The 24,119-nt window shown below is 43.5% G+C and overlaps 1 protein-coding gene across 5 annotated transcripts in view; it reads right to left on the bottom strand.

The window, feature by feature from the left end:
* Positions 1-17,124, bottom strand: part of LOC120924538 (transcription factor COE3-like) — a 206,134-nt gene extending 189,010 nt beyond the window's left edge. For 4 of the 5 annotated variants that reach the window (XM_040335506.1, XM_040335515.1, XM_040335524.1 and 1 more), the window contains exon 1: positions 16,795-17,122. In XM_040335506.1, the coding sequence (XP_040191440.1) occupies positions 16,795-16,928 (134 nt within the window). In that variant the 5' untranslated portion in view covers positions 16,929-17,122. Of the gene's footprint in view, positions 1-16,794 lie in introns of all 5 variants that reach the window. The other variant, XM_040335538.1, reaches the window with a different exon arrangement.
* Positions 17,125-24,119: the final 6,995 nt, after the last annotated feature.

Here is a 24,119-nt window from a genome sequence, read left to right as displayed (position 1 = left end):
AATCAAGAGAAAAACAAAAAAAAAAAACAAAAGCATGAATCAAACTTTCCTTTTTCCCAAAAAAAGATTTCCAATAGCAGCAAAAACCACAACGGTACAAATGATTATTTCCGTCAATGATTTTGTCTCTACAGAAGATGGATACAGAGGAACGTGTTTATTATACTGAGCATTACCGCCGGCATGGATCTGCCAAGAGATCCCAAACAGCTTACAGGGAGATCAAGTCAATGTGATCGGAGAGGGCTGGAAAAATTGAAAACCAGGGCGCAGAGTGTTAAAAAATAAAATAATAATAATAAAAATAAAAAAAAATGCTGCTGGGTAGTCAGAACATTGAGAGTGATGGTAATAGTGATGGTGGTTTTAGTATAAAAGCAATAAAACAAATAAACAGAAAATCCTAAAGACAGATGAAACCTGATTCCCTGATCTGCCTGTGAGCGGGCAAATGCAAAAGTTTGGGCACCCCCTATACATAATATATTCCATTTCCTAGTGGACAGCCAACGTAGCTGCTGCCGTACAAGAGATATCGGTGCGCATTTCCCACCTTTAACACTTTAAATGTTAAAATGTGTACATTTTTTTATTTCAAAATTTCTAATGCAATAATCAAAAAATGTACACTTTTTTATTGCAAAGTTTCTGATGGAAAATTTGGTAGAGCATTTCTTATGCAAAATCCAAAAATGTACACATGGATTTTGCATAAGAAACTTTGCAATATAAAAGTGTACACATTTTTATTAGAAAATCTCTTATGCCCCGTACACACGACCGGTTTTTCTGTCGGAATAAACTCTGACAGAATTCTGCTCAAGCTGTCTTGTATACACACGTCACATCAGATTCCGACCATCAAGAACGCAGTGACGTACAACACTACGACGAGCCGAGAAAAATGAAGTTCAATGCTTCCGAGCATGCGTCGACTTGATTCTGAGCATGCGTGGTTTTTAGTCCGTCGTAATTGCATCCAGATGAACGGAAATTCCGATAGAATTTTTTTTTCATCTGAAAAAAAGAGAACGTGTTCTCATTCTAAGTCCGTCGGAATTTCCGACGGAAAAAGTCAGATGGGGCATGCACACAGTCGGAAAATATCAGCTGAAAAAATTTTGTCTGACTTTTTTTCATCAAAAATTTCGAGCATTATGCAAAATTACAACAATGTACACATTTTTATTAGAAAATCTCTTATGCAAATTGCAAAGAATGCACACATTTTTATTAGAAAATCTCTTATGCAAAATCCAAAGAATGTACACATTTTTTATTGCAACATTTCTTACGCAAAATCCAAAAATTTACAAATTTTTATTAGAAGATACATTTTCTAATAAAAATGTGTACATTTTTGGACTTTGCATAATACATTTTGCAATAAAAAATCAGGAAATAAATCTAGTTTTCATAAAAGGCCGACGTATTAGTAAAATATTGCATGCCTGAAATTTTTTGAATTTTGCATTTAAAGAAACATTATTTTTTAGAGATTTTGTAATAAAAAAATGTGCATTTTTGTATTTTGCATAAGAAATATTGTAATAAAAAGGTGAACATTTTTGGATTTTGCATAAGAAATATACTAGTTAAAAGATGCAAAATCCCCAAAATGTTCACCTTTTAACTAGTATATTTCTTATGCAAAATCCCAAAAATGTTCACAAGAAATTTTCTAATAAAAACGTACACTTTTTGGATTTTGTATAAGAAACTTTGCAATATAAATGTGTAAATTTTTGGATTTTGCATAAGAAATGTTGCAATAAAAAAAGCAGAAGATAAATTTAGTTTTCATAAAAGGCTGACGTATTAGTAAAATATTACAAGCCTCAAAGTTTTAGAATTTTGCATTTAAAGAAATTTTTTTTTTATTTGATGTCATAATAAAAAATGTGTAAATTTTGGGGATTTTGCATAAGAAATATTATAATTAAAAAGGTGAACATTTTGGGATTTTGCATATGAAATTTTGCAATTCAAATATCAGGAGATGAATCTAGTTTTCATAAAAGGCCAAAGTGTTACTAAAATATTACATGTATGACATTTTTAGAATTTTGCATTTAAAGAAAAAAAACAAAACATTTTTTTGATTTTGCATAAGATATTTTGCAATAAAAAATGTGTAGATTTTTGGGATTTTGCATACGTTTCTTATGCAAAATCCTCAACATTTTACTCATTTTTTTATTGCAAAGTTTCTTATGCAAAATCCAAAAATGTTCACCTTTTAATTAGAATATTTCTTATGCAAAATCCAAAAATGTACACATATTTTATTACAAAATTTCTTATGCAAAATCAAAAAATGTTCACCTTTTAATTAGAATATTTCTTATGCAAAATCAAAAAATGCTCATCTTTTAATTAGAATATTTCTTATGCAAAATCCAACAATTCTCACCTTTTAATTAGAATATTTCTTATGCAAAATCCAAAAATTCTCACCTTTTAATTAGAATATTTCTTATGCAAAATCCAAAAATGTTTATCTTTTAATTAGAATATTTCTTATGCAAAATCCAAAAATGTTCACCTTTTAATTAGAATATTTCTTATGCAAAATCCAAAAATTATCATCTTTTAATTAAAAGGTGAACATTTTTGGGTTTTGCATAAGAAATTTGCAATAAAAAAATGTGTACAATTTTTGAGATTTTGCATAAGAAATTTTGCAATAAAAAATGTATACATTTTTGGGATTTTGCATACGTTTCTTATGCAAAATCCCCAAAATTTTACATCTTTTTTATTGCAAAGTTTTTTATGCAAAATCCAAAAATGTTCACCTTTTAATTAGAATATTTCTTATGCAAAATCCAAAAATGTACACATATTTTAATTTAAATATGTGTAAATTTTTGGATTTTGCGTAAGAAATATTTTAATTAAAAATTAAACATTTTGTGGTTTTGCATAAGAAATTTTGCAATAAAAACTGTGTACATTTTTGGGATTTTGCATACGTTTCTTATGCAAAATCCCCAAAATTTTACACATTTTTATTGCAAAGTTTCTCAAAATCCAAAAATGTTCACCTTTTAATTAGAATATTTCTTATGCAAAATCCAAAAATATACACATATTTTATTACAAAATTCCTTATGCAAAATCTAAAAATGTACACATATTTTATTATAAAATTCCTTATGCAAAATCTAAAAATTTACACATATTTTATTACAAAATTCCTTATGCAAAATCTAAAAATGTACACATTTTATTACAAAATTTCTCATGCAAAATCCAAAAAATGTTCACCTTTTAATTAGAATATTTCTTATGCAAAATCCAAAAATGTTCACCTTTTAATTAGAATATTTCTTATGCAAAATCCAAAAATGCTCATCTTTTAATTAAAATATGTGTACATTTTTGGATTTTGCGTAAGAAATAATCTAATTAAAAGGTAAACATTTTTGGGTTTTGCATAAGAAATTTTGCAATAAAAAATGTATAAATTTTTGGGGATTTTGCATACGTTTCTTGTGCAAAATCCCCAAAATTTTACACATTTTTTATTGCATAGTTTCCTTTGCAAAATCCAAAAATGTTCACCTTTTAATTAGAATATTTCTTATTCAAAATCCACAAAAATGTTCACCTTTTAATTAAAATATGTGTACATTTTTGGATTTTGCATAAGAAATATTCTATTACAAAATGTCTTATGTAAAATCCAAAAAATAAAGTTTTTTTCTTTAAATGCAAAATCCTAAAACTTTCGGCCTTTTATTAAAACTAGATTTATCTCCTGCTCTTTCGCTGGCAGTGGACATTGATCGTTTCCACTTTTCCGGTACATAATATCTTGTAACGCTCCCTCTCATTCCCTAACCTCGCCCCCCCCCCCCTTCCTCCTCTGGTTTCCAGCTGTGGCTATTGTCCTATGGGGAATCTCGCTTTGGTCAAGCATGAAGGAGGAAATCTTCAAGGATTTGTGTCTAGAAGACCTTGCCAAGGGCCAAACCACGGCTCACCCGAAATGTAGTTATAGATGGATTGCAAAGACCAAACGGAATGCGGCTCCGGAGACAAGAGGAATACAACGAAGCTCCATGAGTATTGATTAGGATTTAATTGGAAGGATGATATGGAGGTCTGAGGCTGCTTATGACGCTCTATCTTCGAACTTTGCAAAATCTTCGCTCTAAGAACCGTCTAACCGGCGAGCAAGGCCCGGACACCCTGCTCACCGTAATGAACATGTGTTGGCTTGCTCTTCACTAATTATTAAAGTCTGTTTATTGTAAAATGTGTCGACGCGCAGAGAGCGCTCCCGGTAACGAGCGTATTACAGGCACACATGTTCCCGCAGTCAGTAGGCCGGACAATTAAAGGGAAATTAATGATGCACTGAGTGAAGCCAGATGTTGGACATGTCACTGTAGCTGGTGAGAAACACGGGCGGATTCACAGGAACATTCCAGAAGAGTTCGGCAATATGAAGAACTCCTCGACAATACTCTACTCCGGCCTTTCCCAGCTGTGTTAACATAGAGGGACCCTTGAAATGACTTTCAGGTCTAAGGGAACCCCTGATAAAAATTTAAGTATCTACGGCTCAGGGTTCAAGGGCATGAAGAGCAAGCTGGGACCTAAGAATACATAAAAGAAGAAGGGATGTGGGGTACTACTAATATTAATACAATAAAAGAAATGTTAACAATGGCCAGAAAAGAAAGACACACAATGTGGTGTTCCCATTGGGGATCGGTTGGTGGTTCTAGGAGAAGGACCCCTTATATTGGTGGTCATTGGAAGAAGGACCTACTTATATTGGTGGTCATTGGAAGAAGGACCTACTTATATTAGTGGTCCTTGGAAGAAGGACTCCCTTATATTGGTAGTCATTTAAAAGAAGGACTCCCTTATATTGGTGGACATTGTAAGGACACCCTTATATTGGTGGTCATTGGAAGAAGGACCCCCTTATATTGGTGGTCATCGTTACGACCCCCTTATATTGGTGGTCATTGTAAGAAGGGCTCCCTTATATTGGTAGTCATTAGAAGGACTCCCTTATATTGGTAGTCACTGGGAGAAGGACTCCCTTATTTTGGTGAACATTGGATGAGGACATTCTTATACTAGTGGTCATTGGAAGAAGGGCCCCTTATATTGATGTCCATTAGAAGGAATCATTTCATTGGTGATCAGTGGGAAAAATGTGCCATATTTTGGTGGTCATTGGAAAAAGGACCTCCTTATATTGATAGTCATTGGAAAAAGGATCCCCTTATCTTGGTTGCCATTGGAAGAAGGGCTCCCTTATCTTGGCGGTCATTGGAAGAAGGGCCCCTTACATTGATGCCCATTAGAGGAAGGCTTCCCTTCACTGGTGATCAGTGGAAAAAAAATGTTCTTATTTTGGTAGTAATTGGAAGAAGGACCCCCTAATATTGGTGGCCATTAGAAGAAGTACCCATTATATTGGTGGTCATTAGAATAAGGAACCCTTATATTGGTGGTCATTAGAAGAAGGAACCCTTATATTGGTGGTCATTAGAAGAAGGAACCCTTATATTGGTGGTCATTAGACGAAGGAACCCTTATATTGGTGGTTATTAGAAGAAGGAACCCTTATATTGGTGGTCAGTAGAAGAAGGAACCCTTATATTGGTGGTCATTAGAAGAAGACTCCCTTACATTTATGGCCATTAGAACAAGGCCTCCATTCACTGGTCATTAGTGGAAAAAAACTGTCCTAATTTTTGTTGGTCATTGGAAAAAGTACACCCTTATATTGCTGGTCATTGGAAAAAGGACCCCCTTATATTGGAGCAAACAAAGATATGTGTGAGCCACTCTGAAGGCTGATTGGTAATGAAGCCCTGTGCCCACCGATGTGAGTGCTGACCGGGAGGGTAGAGAGTGATAGGTGTCCCGGAAGCCGCATATCAAGTCAAAGCCTGCTGTGTGATAGTGAAGGGCAGTCTCAGCTGGTGAACGCATCGGGGGCGTGGCCTGGTGGGGCTCTCGGTTTAGACTGCCATTCGCTATCACACAGCAGTCTTTGACTTGATGTGCGGCTTCCAGGACACCTATCACCCCTTTAATTGGTGGTCAATGGGAGAAGGACCTCCTTGTATTGGTGGTCATTGGGAGAAGGACCTCCTTGTATTGTTGGTCATTGGGAGAAGGACCTCCTTGTATTGGTGGTCATTGGGAGAAGGACCTCCTTGTATTGGTGGTCACTGGGAGAAGGACCTCCTTGTATTTGTGGTCATTGGGAGAAGGACCTCCTTGTATTGATGGTCAATGGGAGAAGGCTTTCCTTATGATTGTTGGTCATTGGGAGAAGCACCCGGGTATGATTGTTGGTCATTGCAACCCCCGCTTATATTGATGGCCATTAGAAGGCCTCCCTTCATCGGTGGAAAATATTGTCATTATTTTGGTGGTCATTGGAAGAAGCAGCCACTTATTTTGGTGGTCATTAAGAGAGGGGCCCCCTTATGTTTGTGGTTTACTGGAAAAATGATTTTCTTGGTGGTCATTGGGAAAGGGCCCCCCTATACTGGTGTTCATTAGGAGAAGGGCCCCCTTCAGTGGTGGTAAGTGGGGAAAATGCTCCCTTCATTGGTGGTCAGTGGGAGAAGGGCCCTTTTATTAGTGATTATTAGAAGGGCCTCCTTCACCTGGGGTCATTGGATAAAATACTCCTTGGTGGTCCTTGTGGAACAATGCCCTAGATCAGGGGGCTCCAAACTTTTCAAACACAGGGCCACTTTATTGTCCTTCAGACTTTAGGGGGGCGGGATTGTGGCCAGCAGGGGCAGAAGATGTCATGGGCTTGGCATGAGTTAGAATAAATATGGGCTCGGGGGTTGGTGGTAAATAGGAGTTGTGTTCCTCTTAATAGGAGGAATAGTATCCCATCATGGGTATCGGTGGAAGAAATAGTGCCCTATTGTTGGTACCCGGTGGGAGGAATTGTGCCCCAAGGGCTTGATAAAGCCTAGCAAAGGGCCACATCTGGCCCTCGGGCCACAGTTTGGAGACCCCTGCCCTAGATGATCATTGAAGAATGTCCTCTGGAGGAAGTGTGGTGGAGAAAGGCTGATCTACACTGTATGAGATAGATAGATAGATAGATAGATAGATAGATAGATAGATAGATAGATAGATAGATAGATAGATAGATAGATAGATAGATAGATAGATAGATAGATAGATAGATAGATAGATAGATGGATGGATAGATAGATAGATAGATAGATAGATAGATAGATAGATCTTTGTTAATGTAAGATAAATTTAAAGAGAACCTGTCCACAGGAAATACACGACATGCAGCATTTTCCCTATGTTGGGGATGTGTTTCTACTGAGAGTGCACATTATGACGGGGCAGTGAATTCACTCAGTCATGTCTAAAATGTTTTTTCTCTGCTGCAGGGACAAAAAAATTACGTAGAAAGCATGAAAAAATTTATCCTTTTTACCACTGCTGGTTACTTGGCAATGGCAGCAGAAACATCAAATGCAGAAGTGGTTTGTACATGTTTTAGAATGTTCCGAAATGCTGTGTGCTACCTCTACCCATCATGATGATTGATATGGCGCCATCTACTGCAGCAGCTCGGTACAATGCAAGCAATACAGGCCAGGAAGTACATATGTCGTGATAACGTAGGCATCACCAACCTGAATGTATTGGCTGAATAGAAGGATTTGTTTCAGCTCTTTACTGCAAGATCCGAAAAGATTGACATTTCTAGACTCAGTTATTTCCTGTAGCACAATGGTATTTTTATTTGTAATAGAATTCTTTACGCTATTGTAAAAAAAATAAAAAAAAATGTGTATATAATAATAATAATAATAATAATAATAATAATAATAATAAATAAAAAAGTATATATTTATTACATTAGAAAGGAAAAATGCTGGTCATATATACATAAAAAAAATATATATTTTTTCCTATATATATATATATATATATATATATATATATATATATATATATATATATATAATCATAATATTGCATATATAAAATCTATACGTTTTAATAGAAAAATGTATATATATATATATATATATATATATATATATATATATATATATATATATATATATATATATATAGGCAAAAATATATATTTTTTTTATGTATATATGACCAGCATTTTTCCTTTCTAATGTAATAAATATATACTTTTTTATTTATTATTATTATTATTATTATTATTATTATATACACATTTTTTTATTTTTTTTACAATAGCGTAAAGAATTCTAGTACAAATAAAAATACCATACCATACCATATATATATAATCATAATATTGCATATATAAAATCTATACGTTTTAATAGAAAAATGTATATATATATATATATATATATATATATATATATATATATATATATATATATATATATAATTATAATTTATTAAAAAAATATATATACATTTACATATATATATTTTAATATATTATTTAGATTTTTGAATTAATATGTATATGATTAATTAAAAAATCTAAATTATTTATATTAATTATAAAAAAAAACTATATATATATATAATTTTAAAAAAGTGTACATTCAAATATATATATTATATTAATTAAATGTCATGCAACAAGTTCTGTATCTCATTGCACGACCAGTCTCCTTCCTTTTACCTGTCTGAACATCTCTCTAACTAATCAGGTAAGTACTGAGAACCTCCATTATTCTCCCACAGCCACCCATTCACTTCATATGCTAGAAAATGACATTTGGCATCTGAAAGTTTGAACCCCATAGATGTCTGTGTGGTGACAACATCGATTCTTTGCAGGTATGTTGTAGAATTCATTCATAAAACACATAGAAATAGAACGGGGTGTGCAATGTGGGGTTGTAGCCCACACTGGCCAATCACAATCCCCGTCCAAAATCCGTGTTATTCTCATTTTCTTTTCTCCGTTTTATGAATCAGTCCCTTCCCGGATTCCCCGGCATGCTCAGAACACGAAGAATCTTCTACTGCTGAGCCCACGTGCCGCCTCTCGCTCCGTCCTCCTCGGTGTAAACAGCCCGCCGCCGGCTCAGCTTTGGTGATGAGATTCTGCCTGCCCTTCACAGCGGCCCAGGGCAGGCAGAGGAAGACTCTGATTGTAGGCAGAGATAGTACAATGTATTAGAGTCTGATAGAGAGATATCCTTCCCATAGAGTTACCCTTCCTATAGAGTTACTCTTCCTATAGAAAGATATCCTTCCTATAGAGTTACTCTTCCTATAGAAAGATATCCTTCATATAGACAATCACCCTTCCTATAGAGAATCACCCTTCCTATAGAGAATCACCCTTCCTATAGAGAATTACCCTTCCTATAGAAAATCACCCTTCTTATAGAGAGTTACCCTTCCTATAGAGAATCACCCTTCCTATATAAAGTTACCATTCCTATAGACAATCACCCTTCCTATACAGAGTTACCCTTCCAACAAAGAGTTATCCTTCCTTATAAAGAGTTACCATTCCTATAGAGAGTTAACCTTCCTTATAGAGAGTTACCCTTCCTATTAGATAGAGAGTTACCCTTCCTTATAAAGAGTTACCCTTCCTATAGAGAGTTACCCTTCCTATACACATTTACCCTTCCTATACAGAGTTACCCTTCCTATACAGAGTTACCCTTACTATAGAGAGTTACCCTTCCTACAGAGAATTACCCTTCCTATAGAGAGTTACCCTTCCTATAGAGTTAGCCTTCCTATACAGAGTTAGCCTTCCTATAGAGATCTACCCTTCCTATAGAGAGTTACCCTTCCTATTAGAGAGTTACCCTTCCTATACAGAGTTACACCCTTTCTACAGAGAATTACCCTTCCTATAGAGAGTTACCCTTCCTACAGAGAATTACCCTTCCTATAGAGAGTTACCCTTCCTATAGAGAGTTACCCTTCCTATAGAGAGTTACCCTTCCTATAGAGTTACCCTTCCTATAGAGTTAGCCTTCCTTATAAAGAGTTACCCTTCCTATAGATAGTTACCCTTCCTATAAAGAGTTACCCTTCCTATAGAGAGTAGAGTTACCCTTCCTTATAAAGAGTTACCCTTCCTATAGAGCGTTATCCTTCCTATAAAGAGTTACCCTTCCTATAAAGAGTAACCCTTCCTTATATAGAGTTACCCTTCCTATAAAGAGTTACTCTTCCTTATAAAGAGTTACCCTTCCTATAGATAGTTAACCTTCCTATAAAGCGTTATCCTTCCTATAGAGAGTTACCCTTCCTATAGAGAGTTACCCTTCCTATTAGAGAGTTACCCTTCCTATTAGAGAGTTACCCTTCCTATTAGAGAGTTACCCTTCCTATTAGAGAGTTACCCTTCCTATAGAGAGTTACCCTTCCTATTAGAGAGTTACCCTTCCTATTAGAGAGTTACCCTTCCTATAGAGAGTTACCCTTCCTATAGAGCGTTACCCTTCCGATAGAGAGTTACCCTTCCTATAAAGAGTTACCCTTCCTATTATAGAGTTACCCTTCCTATAGAGTTACCCTTCCTATAGAGAGTTACTCTTCCTATAGAGCGTTACCCTTCTTATAGAGCGTTACCCTTCCTATAGAGAGTTACCCTTCTTATAGAGAGTTACCCTTCTTATAGAGAGTTACTTTCCTATAGAGAGTAACCCTTCCAACAAAGAGTTATCCTTCCTATAAAGAGTTAACCATCCTATAGAACGTTACCCTTCCTATAGAGAGTTACCCTTCCTATAGAGAGTTACCCTTCATATAGAGTGTTATCCTTCTTATAGAGCGTTACTTTCCTATAGAGAGTTACCCTTCCTATAAAGAGTTATCCTTCCTATAGAGCGTTACCCTTCCTATAAATAGTTACCCTTCCTATAGAGCGTTACCCTTCCTATAGAGAGTTACCCTTCCTATAGAGAGTTACCCTTCCTATTAGAGAGTTACCCTTCCTATTAGAGAGTTACCCTTCCTATTAGAGAGTTACCCTTCCTATAGAGAATTACCCTTCCTATAGAGCGTTACCCTTCCTATAGAGAGTTACCCTTCCTATTATAGAGTTACCCTTCCTATAGAGTTACCCTTCCTATAGAGAGTAACCCTTCCAACAAAGAGTTATCCTTCCTATAAAGAGTTAACCATCCTATAGAACGTTACCCTTCCTATAGAGAGTTACCCTTCTTATAGAGTGTTACCCTTCTTATAGAGCGTTACTTTCCTATAGAGAGTTACCCTTCCTAAAAATAGTTACCCTTCCCATAGGGAGTTAACTTTCCTATAGACAGTTACTCTTCCGTTACAGAGTTACCCTTCCTATGGAGAGTTACCCTTCCTATAAAGAGTTACCCTTCTTATAAAGAGTAACCCTTCCTATGGAAAGTTATTCTTCCTATGGAGCGTTGCCCTTCCTATAGAGAGTTACCCTTCTTATAGAGTGTTACCCTTCTTATAGAGCGTTACTTTCCTATAGAGAGTTACCCTTCCTAAAAATAGTTACCCTTCCCATAGGGAGTTAACTTTCCTATAGACAGTTACTCTTCCGTTACAGAGTTACCCTTCCTATGGAGAGTTACCCTTCCTATAAAGAGTTACCCTTCTTATAAAGAGTAACCCTTCCTATGGAAAGTTATTCTTCCTATGGAGCGTTGCCCTTCCTATAGAGAGTTACCCTTCCAACAGTTACCGGCAATTGAAATTTGGCCTTTATGAAAGAGTCGCGAGAAGAAAGCCATATGAAGTCCCATTTGCAGTTTGCGAGAAGGGGGGACACAGCAAACATGTGGAAGAAGGGGCTCTGGTCAGATGAGACCAAAATTGATTGCTATAAAACGCTATGTGTGGGGGAATACTAACACTGCACATCACCCTGAACACACCATCCCCACTGTGAAACATGGTGGTGGCAGCTTCATGTGGTGGGGATGCTTTTCTTCAGCAGGGACAGGGAAGCTGGTCAGAGTTGATGGGAAGATGGATGGAGCCAAATGCAGGGCATTATTAGAAGAAAACCTGTTAGAGGCGGCAACAGACTTGAGACTGGGGCGGAGGTTCACCTTCCAGCAGGACAACGACCCTAAACATACAGCCAGAGCTACAATGGAATGGTTTAGATCAAAGCCTATTCATGTGTTAGAATGGCCCAGTCACAGTCCAGACCTAAATCCCATTGAGAATCTGTGGCAAGACTTGGAAATTGCTGATCACAGACACTCTCCATCCAATCTGACAGAGCTTGAGATATTTTACAAAGAAGAATGTGCACAGATGCTGACCCCCTCCACACCCCCTCAATGCTGGCAGCTCTCCTACGTCTATTTTCCAAAGACAACCTCTGGATATGACGCTGAGCACGTGACCTCAACTTCTTTGGTGGACCATGGCAAGGCCTGTTCTGAGGGGAACCCGTCCTGTTATACCGCTGGATGGTCTTGGCCACCGTGCTGCAGATCAGTTTCAGGGTCTTGGCAATCTTCTTATAGCCTAGGGGCCATCTTCATGTAGAGACACAGGCCCAGATTCTCAGAAGAGATACGACGGCGTATCTCCAGATACGCCGTCATATCTCTGCGTTGCGCGGTCGTATCTATGCGCCTGATTCTTAGAATCAGTTACGCATAGATTTCCCGTAGAGCCAACTGGCGTAACTGTGTTACACCGTCGGATCGTAACTGCATTTTTTTTTTGCCCGCTAGGTGGCGCTTTTGTCGATTTCCCCGTCGAGTGTGCAAATTAGCTAGATACGCGAATTCCCGAACGTACGCGCGGCCGACGCAGTAAAGTTTACAACGTTTACGTTAGGCTTTTCCCGGCGTAAAGTTGCCCCTGGGTCTATGAGGCGCAGTCAATGTTAAGTGCGGCCGTCGTTCCCGCGTCGAAAATTTATAAAATTACGTTGTGGGGCTGGGCGTAATTTACATCCACGTCAAAACCAATACGTCCTTGCAGCATATTAGGAGCAATGCACGCCCGGAAATTTTAGGGACGGCGCATGCGCAGTTCGTTCGGCGCGGGGACGCGCTTCATTAAAATGAAACACCCCCCCCTACCCGCCGAATTTGAATTCCGCCGGGTGATTTACGCTACGCCGCCGCAACTTTACAGGCACGTGCTTTGTGAATAAAGCACTTGCCTGAAAAACTTGCGGTGGCGTAACGTAAATGAGATACGCCGATCTCTGTGAATCTCTCCCATAATTCTTTTTTTTAGATCCTCAGAGAGTTCTTTGCCATGAGGTGCCATGTTGAACTTCCAATGACCAGTATGAGAGAGTGAGAGCGATAACACCAAATTTAACACACCTGCGACCTTGTAATACTAATGAGTCACATGACACCAGGGGGGGGGGGGTGGATAATTGGAACCAATTTGGACATTTTCACTTAGGGGTGTACTGACTTTTGTTGCCAGCGGTTTAGACATTAACGGCTGTGTGTTGAGTTATTTTGAGGGGACGGCAAATTGACACCGTTATACAAGCTGTACACTCACTACACAACATTGTGTCATTTCTTCAGTGTTGTCACATGAAAAGATAGAAGAAAAGATTTACAGGAATGTAACTTTTCTGAGAATATATCGTCGATAGATCGGTGACGATAGTTTATGATAATCATTTACGATGCAGAGAAGATCCCAAAACAAAGTGAGTTTCCAACAACTGACTCAGTATTAACCCCGAACACACTGATCTACCGGCACTGACTCAGTATTAACCCCGAACACACTGATCTACCGGCACTGACTCAGTATTATCCCCAAACACACTGATATACCGGCACTGACTCGGTATTATCCCCGAACACACTGATCTACCGGCACTGACTCGGTATTATCCCCGAACACACTGATCTACCGGCACTGACTCAGTATTATCCCCGAACACACTGATATACCGGCACTGACCCGGTATTATCCCCAAACACACTGATATACCGGCACTGACTCAGTATTAACCCCGAACACACTGATATACCACCACTGACTCAGTATTAATCCCGAACACACTGATATACCGGCACTGACTCAGTATTAACCCCGAACACACTGATATACCACCACTGACTCAGTATTAATCCCGAACACACTGATATACTGGCACTGACTCGGTATTATCCCCGAACACACTGATCTACCGGCACTGACTCAGTACTATCCCCGAACACACTGATATACCGGCACTGACTCAGTATTATCCCCGAACACACTGATATACCGGCACTGACCCAATATTATCCCCGAACACACTGATATATCGGCACTGACTCAGTATTATCCCCGAACACACTGATATACCGGCACTGACTCAGTATTATCCCCAAACACACTGATATACCGGCACTGACTCGGTATTATCCCCGAACACACTGATCTACCGGCACTGACTCGGTATTATCCCCGAACACACTGATCTACCGGCACTGACTCAGTATTATCCCCGAACACACTGATATACCGGCACTGACCCGGTATTATCCCCAAACACACTGATATACCGGCACTGACTCAGTATTAACCCCGAACACACTGATATACCACCACTGACTCAGTATTAATCCCGAACACACTGATATACCGGCACTGACTCAGTATTAACCCCGAACACACTGATATACCACCACTGACTCAGTATTAATCCCGAACACACTGATATACTGGCACTGACTCGGTATTATCCCCAAACACACTGATATACCGGCACTGACTCAGTACTATCCCCGAACACACTGATATACCGGCACTGACTCAGTATTATCCCCGAACACACTGATATACCGGCACTGACCCAATATTATCCCCGAACACACTGATATATCGGCACTGACTCAGTATTATCCCCGAACACACTGATATACCGGCACTGACTCAGTATTAACCCCGAACACACTGATATACCGGCACTGACTCAGTATTAACCCCGAACACACTGATATACCGGCACTGACTCAGTATTATCCCCGAACACACTGATATACCGACACTGACTCGCTGTTGTGCGGTTACAGATTGATGTGAATAGGAAGGAGATGACACGGATATAACGCGGTCTTATCACTGACATTCAAACTCTGATCTATGAGGGAGCAACTGGAATCCCATCCCATTATGAGAGGGACAATCCATCCGCTGAGAGCAAAGACAGCGGCAATCACAGCACCGCACCAAAAACTTCTCACAAAGCTCCGTCTGCCCCAGGCAAGGAAGACAAAGAGAACCTATCCCAACATTCAGCATCAGGGGAAACATATCCTATGTTCCCTGTATCAGTGGGACATGTCATTAGGTCACAGTGACATGTCCTGGGGTGACAGTGTCAATGGGACATGTCCTGGGGTGACAGTGTCAATAGGACATGTTTTGGGGTCACAATGTCAGTAGGACATGTCCTGGGGTCACAGCATCAGTGGGACATGTTCTGGGGTCACTGTGTCAGTGAAACATGTCTTGGGGTCACTGTGGGACAAGTCCTGGGGTCACAGTGTCAGTGGGACATATTTTGGGGTCACAGTGTCAGTAGGACGTGTCCTGGAGTCACAGTGTCAGTATGACATGTCCTGGGGTCATAGTGTCAGTAGGACATGTCCTGGGGTCACAGTGTCACTGGGACTAGTTTTTGGGTCACTGTGGGACATGTCCTGGGGTCACAGCGTCAGTGGGACATGTTTTGAGGTCACTGTGGAACATGTTCTGGGGTCACAGAGTCAGTGGGACATGTCCTGAGGTTCAAAGAGAGTAGGACATTTCCTGGGGTTACAGTGTCAGTTGATCATGTTCTGAGATTCAGCATTAGTAGGACATGTTCTGGGGTCACAGTGTCAGTAGAACATGTCCTGGGGTCACAGTGTCAGTAGGACATGTCCTGGGGTCACTGTGGGACATGTCCTGGGGTCACAGTGTCAGTGGGAGATGTTTTGGGGTCACTGTGGGACATGTCCTGGGGTCACAGTGTCACTGGGACATGTTTTGGGGTCACTGTGGGACATTTACTGGGGTCACAGTGTCAGTGGGACATGTCCTGGGGTCACTGTGGGACATGTCCTGGGGTCACAGTGTCAGTGGGAGATGTTTTGGGGTCACGGTGGGACATATCCTGGGGTCACAGTGTCAGTATGACATGTCCTGGGGTCACAGTGTTAGTGGGAGATGTTTTGGGGTCACTGTGGGACATGTCCTGGGGTCACAGTGTCTGTGTGAAATGTCCTGAAGTTACACTGTCACTGTGTTGTAGGTGACACAGCCTTGGTCACAGTGCCAGTGTGGCATGTCCTGAGGTCCCAGCATCAGTGGATAAGTCTCAGTGTGAGGTGATAAGTCCCAGTGTCAGTGGATAGGTCCCAGTGTCAGTGGGTAAGTCTCAGTGTCAGTGGGTAAGTCCCATTGGCAGTGGATAAGTCCCAGTATCAGTGTCCCAAGGTACCAGTGTCAGTTGATAAGTCCCAGTGTCAGTGGATAGGTCCCAGTGTCAGTTAATAAGTCCCAGTGTCAGTGTCCCGATGTCCCAGTGTCAGTTGATAAGTCTCAGTGGATAGGTCCCAGTGTGAGTGTCCCTAGGTCCCAGTATCAGTGTATAGGTCCCAGTGTGAGTGTCCCTAGGTTCCAGTGTCAGTTGATGGGTCCCAGTATCAGTGGATAGGTCCCGGTGTCAGTGTCCCTAGGTCTGGGGACCAGTGCTGTATCAGTCAGTGATGGGATACAGGGAGGGCAGTGACAGAAGTTCTGTAAAGTCCTCTCCTCAGCACCCGATGCCAGCCATCCTCCATCCTCCGGTCCTCCCCTATGACGTGTGTCACCTGTCCCCGTCTGGGGGTCACTTACCTCTGTGCGGCGGTGCTGGAGTCCATTATTCCTGAGGAGTGCATCCAGGATCGGACGGAGGACAATCCGGAGGGGATGGGTTCCTCCTTCATACTCAGCGCCCCCCTGGAGAGAGTATCCTGGATGGAGAACATGTAGCCGGGGGCTCCTCTCTCCACCACACCACACAACTCCCAGACAAGAGAAAAGAAGAGCAGCAACAGCCCAGGGTGTCCGTCCCCACACCCGCTGTATCCAAGGAGGAATATCCCACAGTGTCATCCACAAGACACACCGTCCGGACTTCTTCTCACCCGAGAGCAGACTATTCTGAATGTGAGATCCTCCGGCAGGAGGCTGAGAGGCAGCTGTCCCAGGGGAGGCTGGGGGGAGTGGGAAGGCTGGGCGGACTCCCTCCCCTCTATAATCTACAACCTCCTCCCTTCCTGATCAGCCTCCATCCCTCTTCACTTTCCCCTTCACTCCCCCAATCCCACATATGTCCCTACATCGTCATCTCCATCCTCTCATCACCTCCTCCCTTCCTGATCAGCCTCCATCCCTCTTCACTTTCCCCTTCACTCCCCCAATCCGACATCTCCATCCTCTCATCATCATCTCCATCCTCTCATCATCATCTCCATCCTCTCATCATCATCTTCATCCTCTCATCCCACATCTGTCCCTTCATCGTCATCTCCATCCTCTCATCCCACATCTGTCCCTCCATCGTCATCTCCATCCCTCAACCTCCTCCCTTCCTGATCAGCCTCCATCCCTCTTCACTTTCCCCTTCACTCCCCGAATCCGACATCTCCATCCTCTCATCATCATCTCCATCCTCTCATCATCATCTCCATCCTCTCATCCCACATCTGTCCCTTCATCGTCATCTCCATCCTCTCATCACCTCCTCCCTTCCTGATCAGCCTCCATCCCTCTTCACTTTCCCCTTCACTCCCTGAATCCGACATCTGTCCCTTCATCGTCATCTCCATCCTCTCCTCATCTCCATCCTCTCATCATCATCTCCATCCTCTCATCCCACATCTGTCCCTTCATCATCATCTCCATCCCTCAACCTCCTCCCTTCCTGATCAGCCTCCTTCCCTCCTCACTTTCCCCTTCACTCCCCGAATCCAACATCTCCATCCTCTCATCATCATCTCCATCCTCTCACCCCACATCTGTCCCTTCATCGTCATCTCCATCCCTCAACCTCCTCCCTTCCTGATCAGCCTCCATCCCTCTTCACTTTCCCCTTCACTCCCCGAATCCCACATCTGTCCCTTCATCGTCATCTCCATCCTCTCATCGTCATCTCCATCCTCTCATCATCATCTCCATCCTCTCATCCCACATCTGTCCCTTCATCATCATCTCCATCCCTCAACCTCCTCCCTTCCTGATCAGCCTCCATCCCTCTTCACTTTCCCCTTCACTCCCCGAATCCCACATCTCCATCCTCTAATCATCATTTCCATCCTCTCATCGTCATCCCCATCCTCTCACCCCACATCTGTCCCTTCATCGTCATCTCCATCCCTCAACCTCCTCCCTTCCTGATCAGCCTCCATCCCTCTTCACTTTCCCCTTCACTCCCCCAATCCAACATCTCCATCCTCTCATCGTCATCTCCATCCTCTCATCGTCATCTCCATCCTCTCATCGTCATCTCCATCCTCTCATCGTCATCTCCATCCTCTCATCTTCATCTCCATCCTCTCATCGTCATCGCCATCCTCTCATCCCACATCTGTCCCTTCATCGTCATCTCCATCCCTCAACCTCCTCCCTTCCTGATCAGCCTCCATCCCTCTTCACATTCCCCTTCACTCCCCGAATCCCACATCTGTCCCTTCATCGTCATCTCCATCCTCTCATCATCTCCATCCTCTCATCATCTTCTCCATCCTCTCCTCATCATCTCCATCCTCTCATCATCATCTTCACCCTCTCATCCCACATCTGTCCCTTCATCGTCATCTTCATCCCTCAACCTCCTCCCTTCCTGATCAGCCTCCATCCCTCTTCACTTTCCCCTTCACTCCCTGAATCCGACATCTGCCCCTTCATCGTCATCTCCATCCTCTCATCATCATCTCCATCCTTTCATCCCACATCTGTCCCTTCATCGTCATCTCCATCCTCTCATCCCACATCTGTCCCTTCATTGTCATCTCCATCCCTCAACCTCCTCCCTTCCCGATCAGCCTCCATCCCTCTTCACTTTCCCCTTCACTCCCCGAATCCCACATCTGTCCCTTCATTGTCATCTCCATCCTCTCATTATCATCTCCATCCTCTCATCCCACATCTGTCCCTTCATCGTCATCTCCATCCTCTCCTCCCTTCCTGATCAGCCTCCATCCATCTTCACTTTCCCTTCACTCCCCGAATCCGACATCTCCATCCTCTCATCATCATCTCCATCCTCTCCTCCCACATCTGTCCCTTCATCGTCATCTCCATCCCTCAACCTCATCCCTTCCTGATCAGCCTCCATCCATCTTCACTTTCCCTTCACTCCCCGAATCCGACATCTCCATCCTCTCATCAGCATCCCCATCCTCTCATCCCACATCTGTCCCTTCATCGTCATCTCCATCCCTCAACCTCCTCCCTTCCAGATCAGCCTCCATCCCTCTTCACTTTCCCCTTCACTCCCCGAATCCGACATCTCCATCCTCTCATCATCATCTCCATCCTCTCATCATCATCTCCATCCTCTCATCATCATCTCCATCCTCTCATCATCATCTTCATCCTCTCATCATCATCTTCATCCTCTCATCCCACATCTGTCCCTTCATCGTCATCTCCATCCTCTCATCCCACATCTGTCCCTCCATCGTCATCTCCATCCCTCAACCTCCTCCCTTCCTGATCAGCCTCCATCCCTCTTCACTTTCCCCTTCACTCCCCGAATCCGACATCTCCATCCTCTCCTCATCATCTCCATCCTCTCATCCCACATCTGTCCCTTCATCGTCATCTCCATCCTCTCATCACCTCCTCCCTTCCTGATCAGCCTCCATCCCTCTTCACTTTCCCCTTCACTCCCTGAATCCGACATCTGTCCCTTCATCGTCATCTCCATCCTCTCCTCATCTCCATCCTCTCATCATCATCTCCATCCTCTCATCCCACATCTGTCCCTTCATCATCATCTCCATCCCTCAACCTCCTCCCTTCCTGATCAGCCTCCTTCCCTCCTCACTTTCCCCTTCACTCCCCGAATCCAACATCTCCATCCTCTCATCATCATCTCCATCCTCTCACCCCACATCTGTCCCTTCATCGTCATCTCCATCCCTCAACCTCCTCCCTTCCTGATCAGCCTCCATCCCTCTTCACTTTCCCTTCACTCCCCGAATCCGACATCTCCATCCTCTCATCATCATCCCCATCCTCTCATCCCACATCTGTCCCTTCATCGTCATCTCCATCCCTCAACCTCCTCCCTTCCTGATCAGCCTCCATCCCTCTTCACTTTCCCCTTCACTCCCCGAATCCCACATCTCCATCCTCTAATCATCATCTCCATCCTCTCATCGTCATCCCCATCCTCTCATCCCACATCTGTCCCTTCATCGTCATCTCCATCCTCTCCTCCCTTCCTAATCAGCCTCCATCCATCTTCACTTTCCCTTCACTCCCCGAATCCGACATCTCCATCCTCTCATCATCATCCCCATCCTCTCATCCCACATCTGTCCCTTCATCGTCATCTCCATCCCTCAACCTCCTCCCTTCCAGATCAGCCTCCATCCCTCTTCACTTTCCCCTTCACTCCCCGAATCCGACATCTCCATCCTCTCATCATCATCTCCATCCTCTCATCCCGCATTTGTCCCTTCATCGTCATCTCCATCCCTCAACCTCATCCCTTCCTGATCAGCCTCCATCCCTCTTCACTTTCCCCTTCACTCCCCAAATCCGAGATCTGTCCCTTCATCATCATCTCCATCCTCTCATCCCGCATTTGTCCCTTCATCATCATCTCCATCCTCTCATCATCATCTCCATCCTCTCATCCCACATCTGTCCCTTCATTGTCATCTCCATCCTCTCATCCCACATCTGTCCCTTCATTGTCATCTCCATCCTCTCATCCCACATCTGTCCCTTCATTGTCATCTCCATCCTCTCATCCCACATCTGTCCCTTCATTGTCATCTCCATCCTCTCATCCCACATTTGTCCCTTCATCGTCATCTCCACCCCTCAACCTCATCCCTTCCTGATCAGCCTCCATCCCTCTTCACTCCCCGAATCCGACATCTGTCCCTATATCATCATCTCCATCCTCTCATCGTCATCTCCATCCTCTCATCCCACATCTGTCCCTTCATCGTCATCTCCATCCCTCAACCTCCTCCCTTCCTGATCAGCCTCCATCCCTCTTCACTTTCTCCTTCACTCCCTGAATCCAACATCTCCATCCTCTCATCATCATCTCCATCCTCTCATCCCACATCTGTCCCTTCATCGTCATCTCCATCCTCTCATCCCACATCTGTCCCTTCATCGTCATCTCCATCCTCTCATCCCACATATGTCCCTTCATCGTCATCTCCATCCTCTCATCACCTCTTCCCTTCCTGATCAGCCTCCATCCCTCTTCACTTTCCCCTTCACTCCCCGAATCCGACATCTGTCCCTTCATTGTCATCTCCATCCTCTCATTATCATCTCCATCCTCTCATCATCATCTCCATCCTCTCATCATCATCTCCATCCTCTCATCATCATCTCCATCCTCTCATCATCATCTCCATCCTCTCATCATCATCTCCATCCTCTCATCATCATCTCCATCCTCTCATCATCATCTCCATCCTCTCATCCCACATTTGTCCCTTCATCGTCATCTCCATCCCTCAACCTCCTCCCTTCCAGATCAGCCTCCATCCCTCTTCACTTTCCCCTTCACTCCCCGAATCCGACATCTTTGTCCTCTCATCATCTCCATCCCTCATCCTCCTCACTTTTCCCTTTACTCCCCGAATCAGACATCTGTCCCTCCATTGTCATCGCCATCCTCTCGTCATCTCCATCCTCTCTGAATCCCCATCCCCCAGCCTCCTCACTTTCCCCTTCACTCCCCAAATCCGACATCTGTCCCTTCATCATCATCTCCATCCTCTCCTCATCTCCATCCCTCAGTCTCCTCACTTTCTCCTTCACTTCCCAAATCCATCATCTCCATCCCCTCATCATCTCCATTCCTCAGCCTCCCCACCATCCCCTTCACTCCCCAAATCTGACATCTCAGTCCTCTCATCATCATCTCGATCCTCTCATCATCTCAATCCCCCAGCCTCCTCACTTTCCTCTTCACTCCCCCAAATCCATCATCTTCGTCCTCTCATCATCTCCATCCCTCAGCCCCCCTCACTCCCTGAATCTATCATCTCCATCCTCTCATCCCACATCTGTCCCTTCATCATCTCTACGCCTCAGCCTCCTCACTTTCTCCTTCACTCCACAAATCCTCTCCTCATCCCCATCCCTCAGCCTCCTCACTTTCTCCTTCACTCCACAAATCCTCTCCTCATCCCCATCCCTCAGCCTCCTCACTTTCTCCTTCACTCCCCAAATCCTCTCCTCATCCCCATCCCTCAGCCTCCTCACTTTCCCCTTCACTCCTCAAATCCACATTTGTTCCTTCATCATCTCCATCCTTTCACTCCACATCTGTCTCCCCATCATCTCCATCCCTCACTTTTCCCTTCACTTCCAGAATCCACATCTGTCCCCTCATCATCTCCATCCTCTCATCCCACATCTATCCCTCAATCATCTCCATCCTCTCATCCCACATCTGTCCCATCATCTCCATCCCTCAACCTCCTCACTTTCCCCTTCACTTGCCGAATCTGGCATCTGTCCCTTCATCATCATCTCCATCCTCTTATCATCATCTCCATCCTCTCCATCCCTCAGCCTCCTCATTTTCCCCTTCACTCCCCAAACCCAACATCAGTGCCTTCATCATCATCATCATCATCATCATCATATCCATCCTCTCATCCCACATCTGTCCCTTCATCATCTCCACCCCTCAACCTCCCCACCATCCCCTTCACTCCCCAAATCTGACATCTCCATCCTCTCATCATTTCCATCCCTCAACCTCCTCGCTTTATCCTTCACTCCCCAGATCCACATCTGTCCCCTCATCATCTCTTTTCTCTCACTCCACATCAACCCCCAAATGTGGAGTGAGAGGACGGAGATGATGAGGAGCACATTTGGGGGTTGATGTGGAGTGAGAGGATGGAGATGATGAGGAGCACATCAACCCCCAAATGTGCTCCTCATCATCTCCATCCTCTCACTCCACATCAACCCCTAAATGTGCTCCTCATCATCTCCATCCTCTCACTCCACATCAACCCCCAAATGTGCTCCTCATCATCTCCATCCTCTCACTCCACATCAACCCCCAAATGTGCTCCTCATCATCTCCATCCTCTCACTCCACATCAACCCCTAAATGTGCTCCTCATCATCTCCATCCTCTCACTCCACATCAACCCCCAAATGTGCTCCTCATCATCTCCATCCTCTCACTCCACATCAACCCCCAAATGTGCTCCTCATCATCTCTATCCTCTCACTCCACATCTCCCCCCCCCAATGTGCCCCTCATCATCTCCATCCTCTCACTCCACATCAACCCCCAAATGTGCCTCCCTTAATCTCTATCCTATGCCCCCCCATCCTGTCCTTTTCTGGTACTTCTCATCATCTCTGTCCTCTCACTCCAGATTTCCAGTCCCAGCTCCATTATCTCACCGGGCCATTTTTCCAGCCCCATCCCATCCTCTTATCTGGTCGAATTTCCCACCTCATCTCCATCCTCTCACCTGACTGAATTTCCAGCCCCATCTCCATCCTCTCACCTGGTCAGTTTTCCAGCCCCATCCTCTATGCTGGCCAGATTTCCAGCCCCATCCTCTAACCTGACCGAATTTCCAGCCCCATCCTCTCACCTGGCCGGATTTCCAGCCCCATCCCTCCACCTGGCCGGAATTCCAGCCCCATTCTCTCACCTGGCCGGATTTCCTGCCCCATCCTCTAACCTGGCCAGATTTCCAGCCCCATCCCTCCACATGGCCGGAATTCCAGTCCCATTCTCTCACCTGGTCAGATTTCCAGCCCCATCCTCTAACCTGGCCAGATTTCCAGCCCCATCCCTCCACATGGCCGGAATTCCAGTCCCATTCTCTCACCTGGTCAGATTTCCAGCCCCATCCTCTCACCTGGCCGGATTTCCAGCCCCATCCTCTCACCTGGCCGGATTTCTAGCCCCATCTATATCCTCTCACCTGGCAGGA

Source organism: Rana temporaria, chromosome 1, assembly GCF_905171775.1.
Source record: "Rana temporaria chromosome 1, aRanTem1.1, whole genome shotgun sequence".
In the NCBI taxonomy this organism is placed as follows: domain Eukaryota; kingdom Metazoa; phylum Chordata; class Amphibia; order Anura; family Ranidae; genus Rana; species Rana temporaria.
The sequence above is the reverse complement of the archived record's forward strand: the minus strand, read 5'-3'. Positions and strand labels throughout refer to the sequence as shown.